Source organism: Callorhinus ursinus, unplaced genomic scaffold (assembly GCF_003265705.2).
Source record: "Callorhinus ursinus isolate GAN/ISIS: 27379988/994484 unplaced genomic scaffold, GSC_fseal_2.0 scaffold16, whole genome shotgun sequence".
Taxonomy (NCBI): domain Eukaryota; kingdom Metazoa; phylum Chordata; class Mammalia; order Carnivora; family Otariidae; genus Callorhinus; species Callorhinus ursinus.
In genome coordinates this window covers 6,130,378-6,148,641 of record NW_027397078.1, presented here as the reverse complement: position 1 = coordinate 6,148,641, position 18,264 = coordinate 6,130,378, and the positions used below count along the sequence as shown (strand labels likewise).

Genomic DNA, 18,264 nt, shown 5'->3' with positions numbered 1-18,264 from the left:
CCCAGAAGAATACAAATTCCAAATGACATTCCTCAAACTCAATCCATAGCAACAGAATTACCTTTCATTTTAATAACTATCTTGGCTGTATAGAGAATGACAGCATCTTTTTTTTATATCAACTTTAAAGATTATTTATTTATTTATTTATTTATTTGACAGAGAGCCCCATGCCAGCTCCATCCCAGATGCTAAGACCCTGGGATCATGACCCGAGTCGAAGGCAGATGCTTAACTGACTGAGCCAGCCATCCAGGTGCCCCAAGAGTGGCAGCATCTTATTATAGCTCCCTCTTGTCATTAAAAAAACCCATAAAACAGGGGCGCCTGGGTAGCTCAGTGGGTTAAGCGCCCGACTCTTGGTGGCTCAGGTCATGATCTCATGTGTCCTGAGATCAAGTTCTGTGTGGGGCTCCATGTTCAGTGCAGAGTCTGCTTGAAGTTTCTCTCCGTCTGCCCCTCCTCCAGTCATGCGCACACATGCATGCTCTCTCCAAAATAAATAAACCTTTAAAAAAAACCATAAAACAGAGCATGTCTTTGTTTTAAGATTTTATTGATTTTTTAACAGAGACAGCGAGAGAGGGAACACAAGCAGGGAGAGTGGGAGAGGGAGAAGCAGGCTTCCCGCAGAGCAGGGAGCCCAACGTGGGACTCAATCCCAGGACCCTGGGATCATGACCTGAGCCGAAGGCAGACCCTTAACGACTGAGCCACCCAGGCACCCAAAACAGAGCATGTCTTATAGCCACAAAACCCCTTTTTCTGTCCATAATCCATTACATAATTATATATACTGTGTCAGTAGTGGACGGGGAAAACCCCTGCTCCTTTGTAAGTAATTTAGTGGTATCTTTAACATGCTCTGGCCCTTTCCTGTCATCCATCATCTATCACCAAGTCCTTCTGGAAACTCCTTTCATTCTGTGACACTAGGATCCTAAATTTTTATTCCACACTGATCGCTCCTTTTCTTTTCCTTTCATTGCGCCCATATTCTTGTGAACTTCCAGTTTTGAAATGGCCTCGAGGTTCAGCTGTTGATCACTGTTGTGCTCTTAGGCACTTTTCCTTTCTCTTTCTCATTCTAGGACTTCAGATTTCCCTTGTCTATAGAAGGCTCTTAAGTCTCTAGTTTGGATCCATTTCTTTCTCCAAGATCCCGTTTTATAATTTATCTGCTCCTGGGTATTTCAGCCTGTAATGTCGTGTTCTTACTTCATATTCATCATGTCCAAAAGCCTCCTTGCCCTCCAACCCAGCTTGTCTTCCCCACTTCCTTGGCTCAGTTCTTGGCACCACCGTCCTTTACACCCAGTCAACAGATCCTTCTAATTCCTTGTTTGGGCTCCTCTCCATTCTCAGTGACTCCCCCATCCCCAGGATAGACCCTGGACCCCTTTGGCTCACCAGGTTATGACCGTCTTTCCAGTGGCCACCCTTTACTTTGGGCTCTCCCTTCATGTCCATCCTGCACTGTTCTCTCAGAGCTGATTTTTTTCTTTTTTCAATTTGAGCATAGTTGACACACAGTGTTACCTTCGTTTCAGATATACAATATGGTGATTGGATAAGTCTGTATGTTATTCTAGGCTTACCGGAAGTGTAGCTACCATGTGTCCCCTTACACTGCTAGTACAGTACTATTGATTATACTCCATATGCTGTTCGTTTCATCCCTGTGACTTATTCATTCCATAACCAGACTTGATTTTTTTAAACACTTCTTTCATCACCTTGGTCTTCTGCTCAAGACCTTCCTTCACTGGTCTATTAACAGCCCCTCAAGCTTCCCTCCATACCCTCAGTTATCTAGCCCCACTTTGTTGGGCCAGTAGCATCCCCCACTGTCCCCAACATGGAATCACACTGCTGTCTTGTCATCAGTGCTACACCATGTTGATTTTGTCCCTTCACCCTTTCCTTGTTTTTGTCTTTCTTAACATGGGAGTGCTGCTCTCCGACCGTTTACGTCTCATCCCTTCTTCAACACCTGATTAATGACCCTTTTTTTAAAAAAGATTTTATTTATTCATTTGAGAGAGTGAGCGCACACACGAGCAGAGGGGTGGGGGGGGAGGAAAGCAGAGGGAGAGGGAGAAGCAGACTCCCTGCTGAGCCCAACACGGGGCTCGATCCCAGGACCCCTGGCTCAATCCCAAAACCCCGAGACCATGACCTGAGCCGAAGGCAGACGCCTAAGCATCTGAGCCACCCAGGTGCCCCTAATGACCCTTTCCTTAATCACTCTGTCTGTCCTTGATTTTTCCCTGTTAGTGCTTGTCATCTGTATCTAACAATCCACACTTATTTTCTGATGTCTATTTCTTGGTGTTATTTTAACTATAGCAATTCAGTCATTGACCGTAGATGCTAGTTCTTACTCAGGAGCCGACACAGATATAATGAATGGCAGAAACCCAGTGGCATATGATTTTAAAATCTGCCCTGAACCGAAAATTTCTGAATTGGCTCTCTGTAGGGGGAGAAAAAAAAAGGAAAAGAAAAGAAAAGAAAAAAGCCCACCTCCAGGGGTCAAGGTATACTTCAAACTCTTTAGGCCAAAGGGGTTTTTGCCAGGCAATCCAGTCCAATCACCTAAGATTTTAATCCTCTCCACGGCATCTCCTTGGTGATGATGTGGCTGTAGCTTTAAACACACATCTAGGGAAGGGGAATGCTCTGCCCTTCAAGGCAACTCATTAGGAGCAGAGGTGGATCCGCTGCCTGGACTCATTCAAGCCCTTTGGGAGCCTCAACCCTATGCCAGGCAGTGGCTAGATCTTGGGAAAGGTCTGATGATGAGTAAGTAGTTTCCCTGCCCATAAGGTGCCCCATCCTCATGCAAGAAGGAGTTGAGTAAGAGAATAATCGACATTCGTACAGTGGAAGAAATATTATTGTCATGAGTATGAACAAAGTGCTGGGACCTTGAAAGATAAGTTTCTAAGCAAAAACACTTCAGTTATAACGCTGGATAATCCTGGGTAGTAAAAGAGTTTTTCCATGGTTTTGGAAATTTTGAAGTGTCATGTGGAAAGAGATTATTTCCAACCAGTGTCTAAGTAGTGAAACCTCCCCCATATTTTTATTCATGAGCCGAGCTCTACTTAATTGAGCACACTAGCCAGCCAGAGGTCGGGGCTGTATAAAATCAGCGGGGACTGAATCCTTTTCATCCTCTGAGACAGAAAAGCCATTTTGCAAGAAGGTTGACTAATGTTCTGAATTCCGACAATTGAGTCCACAACATACCACAATTTCCCTTTTTGCTGAAATATATCACCCTGAAGAATCATTTCTGCTGAAAGCATTTTTGGCATTTTAACCCATAACTTGGCAGCAGACACTTGTGGTTTTGTAATGATTAAGAAAAACATCTTAAAAACGCTGCTTATTTTTGGTGCCTTAGTTATTTAGATACTCTGAGGTTCATTGCAGATGGGGCATTAATGTTCTGCCTTTTAGAACACTTCTTTGCCTCTGTTTTGTATTTTTTTCTCAAACTAGGATCCTTTCACTTTAGAAATTTTTTGATGTTGAACAAAGAACACAAGAATATTTGGGTTCTGATTTTTTGAAATCTTCGTGGTTGAATGGGATTTGGGGTTTAGCTGACATTTAATGGACCATTTTTGCATTTAACCAATACTAATTGGCTTTACCCAACACGTAATCCTCAGCTAATGTAAAAAATATATTTAGTAATAGATCTAAGTACAGTATAATTATATAAGTATAGTGTAACTGTAGTGTAATTGCATCACAGAGACCCATAATTGAGAAGGAGAAAGGTGGAAGCTTGTTATTGGCGAATATGGGTCATACAATCTTTGTGCAGGTGTGACATATACATATTTTATATATAACCGATCTTGCCAGTATTTGGATTCAGGTGTACCCAGAAAGACTGAGGTTCTGTTGTAGTTTTAATTTTTAAAAAATTTTTAAAAAGATTTTTATTTATTTACACAAGCAGCAGGGAGGGGCAAAGGGAGAAGCAGGCTTCCCGCTGAGCAGGGAGCCCGGCATGGGGCTCAATGCCGGGACTCCGGGACCCTGACCCGAGCAGAAGACAGACGCTTACCCGACTGAGCCACCCAGGCGGCCCCCTGTTGTAGTTTTATACCACATACAAGGGTTTGCAAAAACATAGACATCCAGTCAGCCCTTGTTTGACGACCATGCTTCCGTGTACGAGATGGGTATGTTTCATAATGACAGTTCCTTTTTATGTTAGGTTTGAGCGATCAGAACTGCACAAAATGAGCCAAAAGTAGTTTAGTTACATTTTTCACTATTGTAAGGTTTGAGACAAGTTGGTTGTTAGGACTGTTTTTTTGCCTTTATGGTGAAAAATATTTTATAGTTTTGCCAGGAATTTATATTTTCTTCCGGATGATCTGCTCCTTATTATGTTGTCGTTTAGCATTGTGAATTAGAGCATCTTAAAATCTTTTTTTTTCACATTTAAAAACAATTTTTTAAGTCATCTCTATACCCAGTATAACTCGAACTTACGATCCTATGATCAAGAGTTGCACACTGTACCGACTGAGCCAGCCGGGCGCTCCCAGGGCAGTTTAAAATCTTTATGGTTTTGTCATCTGTAAAATTAGAGGTTGGATTAAGTTGGATTATGTTATATGTGATATATCTTCCAGGATCTCTTTTAGTAATTAGTAGTCGTCCTACTGTCTGTCTCTTCAGCTTTCTCTTTTGAATCCCCTCCTCAACACGTTTTTCCTTCCATGTTGTATTCTGGAAACTGTTTGCATGATCTCTTATGTTGACGTCCTACACTAACTTAAATCCGAGTCTGAGGCTCTCTTACACATGCTCATTCACACCTTCTCCATGACTTCTCTGAGCTTTAGTTTGAAAGCCCTTTTGTAGTTGTTGCTAAGCCAAAGTAAACAAAACCCCACTTTATAGCAATAATTAATCAATTGATTAGGTAAAAGTGTCAATAAGAACATAAACATCAGGTGATAAGCTTTGAGAGTTGAGTTTATTACATATTAACCATGTTCAAAGGTCACAGAATTGCAACCTGTAAGGGCTCACAGGGACCAACACAGAGGCTCAGAGGGATCAAGTGAATTACCAAATGCCACAAAATTCTTAGCAGCATAACTTGACTTTGGACCCCTAAAATGTTGACCACCAGGGCAGTGTTGCTTCTACACCCTGCCTCGCTGGACTTGCCCTGTAAGCCCATTCCTAGAACTGCAGTAAACTTATTTTTACTTTACTTTGACGCTTGATGCTCTAAAACCTGGTGACTATTGTTTCGCAGTAATTTATATTTTAGAATATGTTACATGGCGTGTTACTGCTTCACGAACACTTATACTTAAAAAGATGGGACACCCTATTAAGGTCAAATGACTTTTATATGAAGAATTTATTTCCTTTTTTGAAAAGTCCATACCTGGTGTGTTTACGATAATTGTGTAGCAATTGTTTGGCTAGTTTCCATCAGTGGTTCTTAAGCTTTTGGATGGTATCTCCCTTTGAATATCTGATGAAAGCTACTGAACCTTTCCACCAAAAAAATGCGTATTTTTACTTATAGAATTTTTCTCCCTGCCCCAGGCCAACATCAGATGTTATGGAAACGCCATCAGCATCACTGTCCCTGTAGTATAAATATTTGGGGCTGAGACTGAGACTTCACAGAAGTGGCAAAAAATAATTCAAAGGATTCATTAGGTCATTAGACAGTTACAAGTAATGAATATGTAAATAGATAATGATAAAAACAGTCAAGACATCTAGGCTGAAAAATAAGGCACATGCATCTCCTATATTAAGTCCATGATAAATCAAGCAGTGAACCTGACATGCTTTGGAAAAAAAGAATTTGGGGAAACAACACGGGTGAAGAAAATGGAAGGCTGTGGTGGTTGATGTGATTTTTTAAAATAGTTTTCCAAGATTGGTACTTACAGATTTTAAGAATTGAAATGAAGCCACTGATATTAAATATACATTTGTTATTTAACATGCATTTGTCATAGCTTAGGCTCCTCGGTCATTGGAAGCATTTGACAAAATTCGGACCCAAGTAGAAGAGTGAAATTCTCTAGTTGATCTGAGAGTCCACTTGTCTCTCCAGTGACCATGTGACGCCCAGGAACCGTCCGTGCCGTTCCAACTAGAAACCTGAAATGCTGTTGGTGTTTGAGGTTATTTTGGGGGTTCACTGGTGGCACAGACAAGGGAAGCAGGAAATGATAGACAAGGAGATTATTTCATGGAGGAAGTAATACTTGACAGAAGTGTTGTGAGTTTTGGATAAATTCCGAAATGCAACAAAAATGACTTTTTCTTTTGTTTTTAAAATTAGAAACTTTTTTTTAAAGATTATTTATTTATTTGACAGGGAGAGAGAGAGAGAGAGAGCACAGGCAGGGGGAGCGGCAGGCAGAGGGAGAAGCAGACTCCCCGCTGAGCAGGGAGCCCGATGCAGGGCTCGATCCCAGGGCTCGGGGATCATGACCTGAGCCGAAGGCAGGCGCCTAATAACTGAGCCACCCAGGCACCCCAGAAACATTTTTATTTTTTTATTTTTATTTTTTATTTATTTATTTTTAAAGATTTTATCCATTTATCGGAGAGACAGAATGAGAGACAGAGAGCACGAGAGGGAAGAGGGTCAGAGGGAGAAGCAGACTCCCTGCCGAGCAGGGAGCCCGATGCGGGACTCGATCCCGGGACTCCAGGATCATGACCTGAGCTGAAGGCAGCTGCCTAACCAACTGAGGCACCCAGGCGCCCCATTTTTTTTTTAATTGAAGTATAGTTGACACATCATGATGACCTTTAAGGTGACCGTTTCCAGATTAAATGGGTTTGCTTTGAGCTGTGCCTTAAATTCCAGACCTTTTTCTTGCACGCCTGCCTGTGTGTGTTCATTGATTTGCTCATTCATCCATTCATTCGATAAATATCTGTTGATCACTGTGTGCTCACTGTGTGCTGTGAGCAAAATTTATGTTTTCCTGCTTTGGGAACATTGCTTCTAAACCTTTAGTATGAGCTGATGTTTGACTATACTTTTTATTGTCCTCAGAGTCTGGAGTCCAAGAGTCCAAATGTACAGTTATGTAAGAATTCTGTTGGCCAGAGATCACGTTGCTGAATAATAGAAAGTTAACTTTAAAAACTTAATATGTGATACACACTCTACACATTCCTAGGTGGTGATGAACGTGAAAGTTGAAGAAAAATGTCACTTTTAGGATTTAAGAGGAAGAACTAGGAGAGCTAGCAGAGCATAAGCTGTAGCTGCACTAAAGTTTTGCTTCAAAACTCTTAGCTTGTGCTCTAGGCATTGTTCACCTGGGTCCCTGTCCAGGGGCGTTTATTACTGTCAATATTTGGACATTCTTATAAGAGATGAAACCAGCTTTCCCAGAGTGTGTTTTGAGGAGTAGTTTTTTTAACAATGCAGACGGTGCAGAAATGCTGAGTTGAACAGGTCTCTTCACTGCAGGACTTATTAGGGCCTTTAATATGCCAGTGTGTGCCACACATTTCCCAGAAGGAGAAATGGCGTATGTCGCAACGTCCAGGAACACTGATATTTTTCCCCTGAGCATCTTGAGGACTAGTGTTCCCATAAAACATTTTGGAAACTATCACTTTAAACCACAGTGCATCTTAGTGTGCAGAATCTAGGGACAGCAGTGTGGAGGGCCCTTGGTGTATTTTTTAAAAATTTATTTATTTGAGAGAGAGAACACGAGTGGGATGGGGGAGAAGGGAGAGGGAGAAGCAGACTCCCCACTGAGCAGGGAGCCCTATGCGGGGCTCAATCCCAGGACCCCAGGATCATGACCTGAGCTGAAGGCAGACACTTAACCGACTGAGCCACCCAGGCGCCCCCCGCCCCGGTGTATTTTTTAAAGTTTCAGTGAAAGAATGGGGCGTTCATGAATTAAGGGGTAATTGCATTCCCCAACTCGGGTGAGATCCATTTATCTAAAGTGAAGATGAATGCTGAACAATAATCAAATAAATTAGGACTGTCTAGACAACCAGTCTGTTGAATTTCGGGCAAATTGAAGTTAATTGTTAGCTTTCATCTATTTACCATTTGAGACAGCACTGTCTTTTAGCTTATCAAAGGGATTAGAAGATTTGGCATTTTCAAAAGCAGAGAATTATTTCTCTGAAAGGAAGCACAAAATGCAGATGGATATAGGGATCGGAATGGTTATATGTATCTGGGACAAGTTTGTGTGTGCACCAATACTCTCTGTTCTCTTTTGCTAAAAAGTACAATACTGGGTCAGAGGCCAGAAAATGTACTTGTAGTATAGACTCCGATGGCTTACTTAGGCATAAAGGTTAAAATGATGTGGCACCCTGTCCTTGTCAGTCTTTCTTAGTTGCGCACGATAAATATAATCTAAGCGTTAGAAACTTCCCTGTTGCCCTCATCCAGGTGAGCATGGTTTCGTTTTCTCAGTATGCAACTATTCTATTCATTGCAACAAGCATTTAAGCACCTGCAACACGACAGGATCTATTCTGGGATGCAAAGATGTGTAACACATTTCTGTTCTCAAGAAAGTCCTAACACAGTAGTTACGAGTCAGATCTCTGGGCGAGGGGTCATAGTGCCTTGGACGAGGGCAAAAGGCCACCATGGCTTGGACCAGAGTGGCTGTGGTTGCAGTGGGAAGCAGGTAGATTCCGAACATTGTCTGAGGCACAACCAGGGGGGCCTGCCCCTCGAATGGATGAGATATATGGGAAAAGGTGAAGAGTCAGGAATAGCTTGGAGAGTTCTGACCCGAGCATCTGACTAAATGGTGGTGCCATTTACTAAATTGCAAAGCACCAGGGGAGGAATGAGTTCTGGGGAAATATCAGGTGACCTGCTTTAGACGTATTGAGCTTGAGATGCCGCAGTGACCCTACTTTCTTGGGGGCATCATTCCAGTGCGGGTGCCAGAAACACTCTATGTCTGGTGCCAGGTGGCACTGGGTGCTAAGAAGAAAAATAAAACAGGCTGACAGGGACAGAGTGCGACAGAAGATTAAAACCCTTGCCTGTATTGAAAGTGCCATTACCGGACATTTTTCATGAGGAATATGCTCTGTTTCAAGGTTTGTTCTGGTGAAGGAGTGGAGACATCAGGTCATTTGTTGTGGAAGGAAAACCAGAAATTGAACTGGAAAGGGTAGCGCGAGTCAAATGGACGAATTCCCCCCCCCCCCACCAAATAGAGTGATATGGATGTACTTGAAGAAGGAAGGCGAGGGGAAGGGCCCTCGGCAAGGTAGAGGTGGCAGGGCTAAGTGTGAGGCCGGGTTCCACGGTAACAGATTTGTTTCCCAGGAAGCAAAGGACCATTTCTTCGAAGGCTTCATTGCGGATATTACTAATTCCCTCGCCAGGTGCGCTGTGTGGGTGAGATCATTCCCTGCACTGTTTCTTTGGGGAAGTTAGGCACCGCAGGACGTTGGAAGCAGGGCAGAATCTGTGGAAACACGGTTTCCAGGGGCAGTGGCTTTCAGAAGCTGGAACTTGGTTTGAGGTTGCCATGGCTGCAGCCTGCACACTTCATCTCATCTCACCTCCTGGTCCAATAAACAGCAGTAACAAAAATAAATAAATAAATAAATAAATAAATAAATAAATAAATAAATGAAAGTATTTTGCTTCTATCTGCTCTATAGTATCTCAGATCGAACACGATTTCTTAGTATTGTTATATAAAACAAAACAATTGCCTGAACTCTCAAGACGACATGTGCTTTTAAAAGCAGCCTTGCTTTTTTTTTTTTTTAAAGCCTGTCTAATACATCCTTTCACCTATTTTATTTTGGTTTATGCAAAACCCAAATGGTGGAAGAAAAATTGGAAGAGGAACTGTGTTGTTTTAAACTCCTCATTCCTGTTTAGAATACTTAATTGCAAAGTGATTGAAGATTTGCTCGTGCCCTGCTCCTCCGATTTTCCTGTTTTTCAGATTTTATTTATTTATTTATTTATTTGCATTTTGAAAGTGATTGGATCCTTATTTACACAGTAAGTTTTTATCGAACTCTTTGTGAACGTGGCTTCTCTGGGCTCTCTACTCTCATAGAAAACCACAGGACATTTGGGAGTCCTTCATTCTTTTCCTCCTAAGGAGCTTGGTTTGCCATGATTTGGGAGAGGAATGGCTCTTGGTGCAGGTGCAATGAATGGTAGATTTTACCAGTGCCCACTTAGACCTCTTCCTTCCAACGGCCCCATGGGAGAACAGAGACTTTAGACGCAAGGACACTTGAGTGTCTAAGACACCTTTCCAGGGTGGCTCTTGATCCCTCACAAGCCAATGAATCTCATCCACCCGCTGATTTAATACACACTCTCCCCTCCCTGACTTTATCCCTCTCCTCACAGATCCGAGGCCCCAGAATTTATACCTCTAACAGTGTGTAGGGGAGCCAGCTTCTACTGGCTGGAAAGGCCTCTTTCCACTTCCACATTCAGTGATACCACGTTGGTAGCTTGAAATAAGTAATTTGAAATCAGACACGATGGGAGTGTCTATACACCACGGAAACCCAAATGGTACAAATCAGGTGCCCTCTTCCTCCCCACAGCCCAGAGATGGTTGTTAACCATTTAGCAGCATACCACGATATCAAACCCTTTCCTTATTTTGGCTGGGAAGGAAGGGATGGTGCATACCAGCAGGGCTGGGGGTGGGGGGGCAGGTCTCTTCTATCAATCAGGATTCCATGTGGCAATGAAATGATGGAAAATGAATGAAAGGGGGAGCTGTAGTGTTCAGTGCTCTTAGCTTTGGCTAATCTATATTTCTTTGGAACAAGATGAACATTAAATCTATATGAGATTTTCTCTTTTCATAACAAATATGAAAATAAAAAAATATTTGATTATAAAATCTTTTTGTGGAAGGAATAAGTCATGGAGACAAAAGGTCCAGCACAGGGAATATAGTCAATGGTATTGTACTATCATTGTATGGTGACACATGGGAGCTGCCCTTGTGGGGAGCCCTAGGCTTCACTTAAAAAAAATAGTAAAATAAAATCCATTCTGTAGTAGCTACATTATATTTGGTGACTTGCCTTCAGACTTAAAAGCCTTTTCTTTTCAAACAATTTCTATCCCATTTACAAAAAAAAAAAAAAAGCCAAATAAATATTTTGAAAGATAAAGGCAGAAGCCCTTAAGCTAATCTGTGGAGTTGACAATTGAGATATGATTTTTTTCTGTGAACGATTCTTGAGTTTTGTGGTGATGAGGGGAGGGTAGAATGCATAGTGATACACAGAATAAGAACAAAATAAGAGTTAAGGAGTGTAATCTAAGACTCATATCTTGAAGCAGGCATTGGCTTCATTTGTTTCATTCAAATCAACAGCCGCAGTTGTTATAGTAGAAAAACTTTCTGGACTGTAAGTATTTGCCTGTGCTTTATTTTCGACTTACTGAGTATTCAAAAGTAGTTATTATTATTCAAAAATAAACACTCAGTCGGTTAAGCGTCCGACTCTTGATTTCCGCTCAGGTCATGATCTCAGGGTCTTGGGATCATCGAGCTGGTGGGCTCCCTGCTCAGAGTGGAGTCTACTAGAGATTCTCTCTCCTTCTCCCTCTGCTCCAACACCCTGTGCGTGAGCTCTCTCTCTCTCTCTCTCAAATAAATAAATCTTTAAATAACTTTTCAAAAAATGGCACCTTGCTTTTATTTCCATATTCGGTATTTTCTAATTTTCCAATTATCGTGGAAGTTCCTTATCAGAGTCTTGTTCACAGTAAACACACAAACTGAAACATCAGAACCCCATTTATTCAGCGTTGTAGAAGAAATATTTCTTCCAAATAACTTACATCTTCCTTCTTCAAATTCCAAGGCCTTTTTAAAGATTTTCCTTATTTATTTGAGAGAGAGAGTGCGTGCGTGAGGTGCTCAGCATGGAGCCCCACGTGGGTGCGATCTCACGACCCCAAGATCATGACCTGAGCTGAAATCAAGATGCCCAACTGACTGAGCCACCCAGACGTTCCCAAGACCTTTGTAAAAGCATTTTTTTTCTGAAATCCTTTTAAAATGTTTTAAACATTTTCTTTTATTTCTTAAACTAAGAGTTGAAACTTTCCTTGCTGAGATAGGGCCAATGCAGAATGCAGAAACAACCCTTGTGGTCAGCTTTTTATTTTGTTTATATCCTAAAATGACCTTTGTCACTGGTGTGGTCATTGTCCTGACTCAGCTCGACCCGCTCCCCCCACCCCCTCTAGCTTCCCGAGTGGTGCTTATTCATTATTGGCACTGAACACCACTCACCAAACTTGCTTAGAGTTACACATTAGATTTGATTTTGCTCAAGCTCCAAGTGAGGGTGTGAGAAGTAAAATCATTCACTTTCCTGGAGACTTTGTTGTGGTCATATTGGGTGCCTGGCTTTCTCATCTGGGATATGGGGATAATGAAATCGACTCCAGGGATGGTAACAGGAAAGGCACATGAACGTGATCTGTTATCTGTAGCCCCAAACCAACTGCTAGGCTGCCTCCGGAGCCAGGAGCCTGACACTGCGGGACCCATGGCTGCTGCTAGAGGTCAAAGCCACCTCTGCTTCTCCGTAGGCAGTATGCAGAAGGCGACTTTCTCCTTTAGAAGAGGAGCTACCGATCAATTCCAGTAAACCCTTGGCTGTATTTTTCTAATTGGTTTGTAGATTGATTGCTTAAGGGGAACTGGGAGGAAAGTAACCTTTTTGCATCCGAATTTCTCTGCTTTTAAATACAGAGTGGTACTTTGACATTAGAAGATTTGTGCATAAGTATGCTTTTAATATCAACTTCATCCCTTTTTTAATGACCCTCAGCAGAAGAAGCCTTTCGCTCTGTCCCAGAGAATGCATTGCACCAAGGTTTACAGACATTGGTTTGAATTTATTTAAATGTCATGGGATGGAGGCTTTCTTTATGAGCAGATTCCAAAGGTTCGTTACATACCTAAATCTTTGATGAATGTCAGCAATGTAAGGTTACATTGTACTTGAAGGGGTCAAAACTACGTACAAGTATTAGCGATAGCAGTGCTGGATATTATGGTTTAGCCTCCCCGCATTGTAGATCTTCGAGACCCAGATTCATCCTTGATTCTGTATATGAACAAAATGCTGTGTCGGTCTGGGTCCTCTGAGAGCAGACATCAAGACAGAACTAGCCGTGTAAGAGCTTGACTGTAGGAAAAGCCTGCGATGGATAAAGGGTGAAGAAAACAGGCGCAGGCAAGTCGTTACAAACAAACAAACAAACAAAACCAGGGTAGTCCTGTATGATTTCCTACAATCTGGCTTTTGTTGATTGCATCCCAGTAGTACTATTTAAACATGTTTCTCTGGCCCCTAAGTAGAAGATCTAGAGGCTTGATCACATTAGAATTTAGTATTTGCTCCTTGTCTCCCTCCCCTTCCTAACGACTTCATAGGTGCTGGTGTGTTCTTCCATCAGGAGGCAGATAACATCTGGTTCTCTCTCTTCTTTGCATGATGTTAGCAGATGTTGATGCTTATTACACTAGATCCATTGATTGATTAGGCATTGCAACACGCTGATATTCTAATTTTATTTGTCTTCACTGATTAGGGAGCATGCTTTTATACAGAAAAACCTCCCTTTGTTAGCTCTTTGGTTGCTTTGCGGTTCCCTGCAAGTCAGAGAGGTAGGATGAATGCCAGATGCTTTTCTTTTCCTTTAGGCATTTCCAAACTGGTAAGGTAGTTCCTTAGCATTCTCCAAAGAACCACTGAGAGTTTTTTATGAGGTTTAGTATTATGATGAATTCGTGGATTTAAGCCATTGCAGTGGTTACTTTGATTTGATACTCAAATTGTTCCATCTTTGGTCAGTGGGAGTTTCTATAGGTAGGTTCCTGAGCCTTTTTGTCACAATCCTGGCAGTCTCTGATAGCCTCCTTGCTTTCTGAAATGACTTGATGTTCATACTTTTTGTAATGGTTTGAATTTATTTAAATGTCAAGGGATGTCAAAATATAAGACTCTCTGTTATCCTTTTCATGGCCGCATAGTAATTTATTTTTTATTACCTTTTTAAAAATAGATAATATGTAACATGGTACAGAACCATTTATTTCATTGCCAAGTTTCCTCTTAGTGAACATTTTGACAATTTCCGAACTTTTGCCATTAAAACAGTCCTACAATAAACTTAATCATGCATATATAAATTTTGTTATACATACCCAATTATTATATACCTAGGTATAAGATAGCACTGGAAGTACAAATAAATGTAGATTTAAAAATAAATGTGTACACACATATATTTCCTTACTCTGTGAGCTGAGAAATCCCAGAAGCAATGACACCCCAGTAGCAAGGAGTGCACGTAGAGCCCAGATTTTGGTTTCTAATACTGTCCTCCAGGGCTGCCTGGATGTGCAGTCGGTTCAGTGTTTGTGCTCAGTTCTTAGGTTGTGATCTCAGGGTCCTGAAATGGAGCCCTGCATCCGGCTCCGCACTCAGTGTGGGTCTGCTTGTCCCTCTCCCCCCAACCCCGAGTCTGTCTCTCAAATAAATAAATAAATCTTTAAAATGTACTGTTCTCCAATAAAAGGAACCAAGGCTCATCAGAGACATGGCTGATTCTGGGGTTGGGCAGTGAAAGACAAACCGAGCCTGGAACATCTTGTAATACCAGAAAGTAAGGAAGTACCCAAATGCTCGCTTGCACGCGCATGCGTGCGCACAGACACACACACACACACACACACACACACACACACAAAACGATGGGGACTTGGGGGACATGTCAGAGGGACATAGGAGCCAACTGAAAGAACTCCCAATGACCAAAGCTGGAACAATTTGAGCAACAAAATAACGTAATATCAGATTATAACCCCAAGCATAAAACAACTATCTATGGATCCATACTGATGTAAATACAATGATTGAATAAGTAAATAAACAGAGGAGAAGAGAGAAATCTCCTTGTGGGAGGATTCCTAATAATTTATGTAGATACTTCATCCTTCAGGAAGTCCAACATAACTCCATGCTCCTTAAGTGTGGGCTGTGTGTAGACTTCCTTCCAAAGCATACAGGATGGAAAGGGAGAAGAGAGAGTAGTAGCTTTATAGTGAAGAAACCTGGCAAAACCCCTTCAGCCAGATGATCAAGATTAACATCAGTGACAAGTCGTGTTGATCGCATGCATCCTTAATATAATGTTAATCCACAGCATTTCCCCTACTTTTCTGGTATTACTATACTGGGTTTTAAATCTATCTTTTTTTTTTAAAGATTTTATTTATTTATTTGAGAGAGAAAGAATGAGACAGAGAGAGAGCATGAGGGGGAGCAGTGTCAGAGGGAGAAGCAGACTCCCCGCTGAGCTGGGATCCCGATGCGGGACTCGATCCCGGGACTCCAGGATCATGACCTGAGCCGAAGGCAGTCGCTTAACCAACTGAGCCACCCAGGTGCCCCTAAATCTATCTTTTATGACAGTTTTTCTTTACATGTAAAAAACCTGTTCTCAGCTTTAAGCCAATGAATAAAGTGTGATGCATGGTTCCTACCTTTGGTAACTTTGAATCTAGTGGTAAAAGCAAGCTCTAGCAAGCATGTAATCCAGATATAAATCATAGGATGTGATTACAAGGGTTTTGTTTTGTTTTGTTTTAAGTAGGCTCCACACCTACATGGAGCCCAGCGTGGGGCTTGAACCCACAACCCTGAAGTCAAGACCTGAGCTGAGGTCAAGAGTCAGACGCTTAACTGACTGAGCCACCCAGGTGCCCCTACAAGGGGTTTTTAAGTTGAGAAAAGCATAGGTATACTGAGGGCTGGTGTAGCCAGGGGAAGTTTCCAGGAAAACATACTCTTCTGTTTATGCAATCGGGTTTTCTGGAAGAAGGGCACAATAAGGGTTGATTTAGGGGTTCAACGCATTCTCTTAAATAGGATTTCATTATCACCAAAAATACATATATTTTAAAAATAATTACATTTTTTCAACCAACCTTATGAGAGATGATAAAATTACGATAATGTAATACAGGATAGATTATCAAATTGCTGGCTCAATTGATCACAGTGTGGTCAGACTTTATTAGAAAGATATCAAAATCAGTGGATTACATGTGATGCCCTGCGCTCATTTTATGTGTAGATCTGGCTAAATCTTGGCTATTTCATGTTTGGGTCTTAATATGTTCCTTGATTTTGTTTTTGTTTCTGTTTTTGTTTTTTTTCCTTGTAGGATTGTCTGCTGCCAAACTCTTAGCGGAACATGACGTTAATGTTTTGGTTTTAGAAGCACGGGACAGAGTTGGAGGAAGAACATACACCGTGAGGGTAAGTGCTTTTAACACTTACATGTGATATCTCACTCACACTGGAAGTCACAGAGCTCGAGGTCATCTCAGGGGTTCATGCAGTGAAGCCATTTATCCTCCAGAGCCCTAAACTGCTCCAACAAATAAGGGTCCACGCTTTCAACAAGCACTTGCGAAGAGTGACCACCTCTGACCTTCAGTAGCTCGTATTCTAGTGATGCAAACAAACATGAACAAATAACTTCAATGCACTGTCGTAATTTCCGTACTGGAGACCTAAATAGAGTATGTAGTGTCTCAAATGGGGTACAGTTTGGCTGGACTTGAAGGAACTATACACCCCCAACACGTGTGCACCTGCACGCGCATGCGCGCACATGCACACAGAGTATAGGGTCCTTGTTGATTTTTCCAAGGATGCACAACTTCAAAGATATGTGGCTACAGTAAAGCAGCAGCAAAGGTAGCATATTTTTGTGCAACGTTGTCCTTGGTCCTTGTTCCCTAAGAGGAATGCTGCTGCCAGAGACACTCTTCGCTCAGGTAAGGCCCGCTAGACACGAGGAGGAAGCTCAGTTCTTTTTATACTTGGGCTAACGTCACCCTTCTAGAAAAATGCACGCTAACTATGGTTTACTGTTATTTAAGGACACGGTTGCAGGTGGTCAAGCTGGTGGGAGCTGGTGAAAGTGCACAGGCGGCCGACATGGGGGGGGGCAGGAGGAGAGGGCCAAACATGGAAGTTTGGGGAGCACGCAGCTTTAATGGGGGCAGCGGCAGAGGAGTCAGAGAGAAGCAGCAGGGGCAGAGCAGTGCCCTGCAAATCCGTGCATGAAAGAGGAAGGGATGATGCACAGAGCCAGACGCCAAGGGCATGTGACATAGGATGCGGGCTGCAAAGAGGCCCTTGTGTTTGGCAGTTAGGTCATGAATGAGAGCCTTTTCTCGAGCACACAAATAGAGTGTTTTAAAGGCTGGGGACCGACAGGACAAAACCAGACAGTTGCAGTGACTGGCAAGAGAGGAAGCATCTGTCTAATTAGAAGATGTATCAGACTTATAGCAAAATGGCTTAGGCGGTGCTCATTACAAGGGCTTGAGCAATACAAACATTCGGTTATTTTGCTTAAGAAGAAGTCTGCTAGCAGGGACTCTAGGCTGGTGCAGGCGCTCAGCTTTGTTGTCAAGGCCTTAGGCTCTTCTAGTCTTTCCTGCTCAGCCATTCTTTTCATGTTGGCTTATTGCCTAGTGGTAACCTGATGGCTACTGCAACTCTAGGCATTGAGTCCTCATTTAAGATAGGAAAGAGCATGAAGAGGCAGCCCCAGTTTTCCTTTTAAGTTTGTATTTAAATTCCAGGTAGTTAACATGCAGTGTACTGTTCGTTTCCGGTGTACAATAGAGTGATTCAACACTTCCGTACGATGCCCGGTGCTCATCCTGACAAGTGTGCTCCTTAATCCCCATCCCCTGTTTCACCCACCCCCCCACCTCCCCTCTGGGAACCATCTGTTTATTCTCTAGAGTTAAGAGTCTGGCTCTTGGTGAGGCGGCCCCAGTTTTATCTGCAACAAAGCTTTTCCTTTATGAGAAGACCCCTGAAGACACTTGCTAGTCTCCTTGGCCAGAGTTGGCGCACATAGCTATCCTTAGCTGCTAGGGAGCCTGGGAAAGCAAGTATTTAACATTTCCAGGCTGCATCATAGAAGCGGGCGTGAGCAAGGCAATATGAATGGACATGGTAGAGCCAACCAACATCTGAACTAGAATATTGTACCAGCTCTCCCAGGCATACCACGCCATGCTCCCCCTGTCATTCGCTTCCTACCTTTTTAGATGTACAGGGATGTACCATAGGTCCCTTTTCACTCGGCTCAGCTCTGAGAGTGCTCTCCAGCCTTGCTACTCCAAG

The 18,264-nt window shown here is 42.4% G+C and overlaps 1 protein-coding gene across 1 annotated transcript in view; it reads left to right on the top strand.

Moving 5' to 3' along the window:
* The window catches only part of LOC112812838 (amine oxidase [flavin-containing] A), a 69,148-nt gene that overhangs the window by 4,108 nt on the left and 46,776 nt on the right, over window positions 1-18,264 (top strand). Inside the window, exon 2 of the mRNA XM_025857812.2 lies at window positions 16,277-16,371. Coding sequence (XP_025713597.2) covers window positions 16,277-16,371 — 95 coding nt within the window. The remainder of the gene's footprint in view (window positions 1-16,276; window positions 16,372-18,264) is intronic.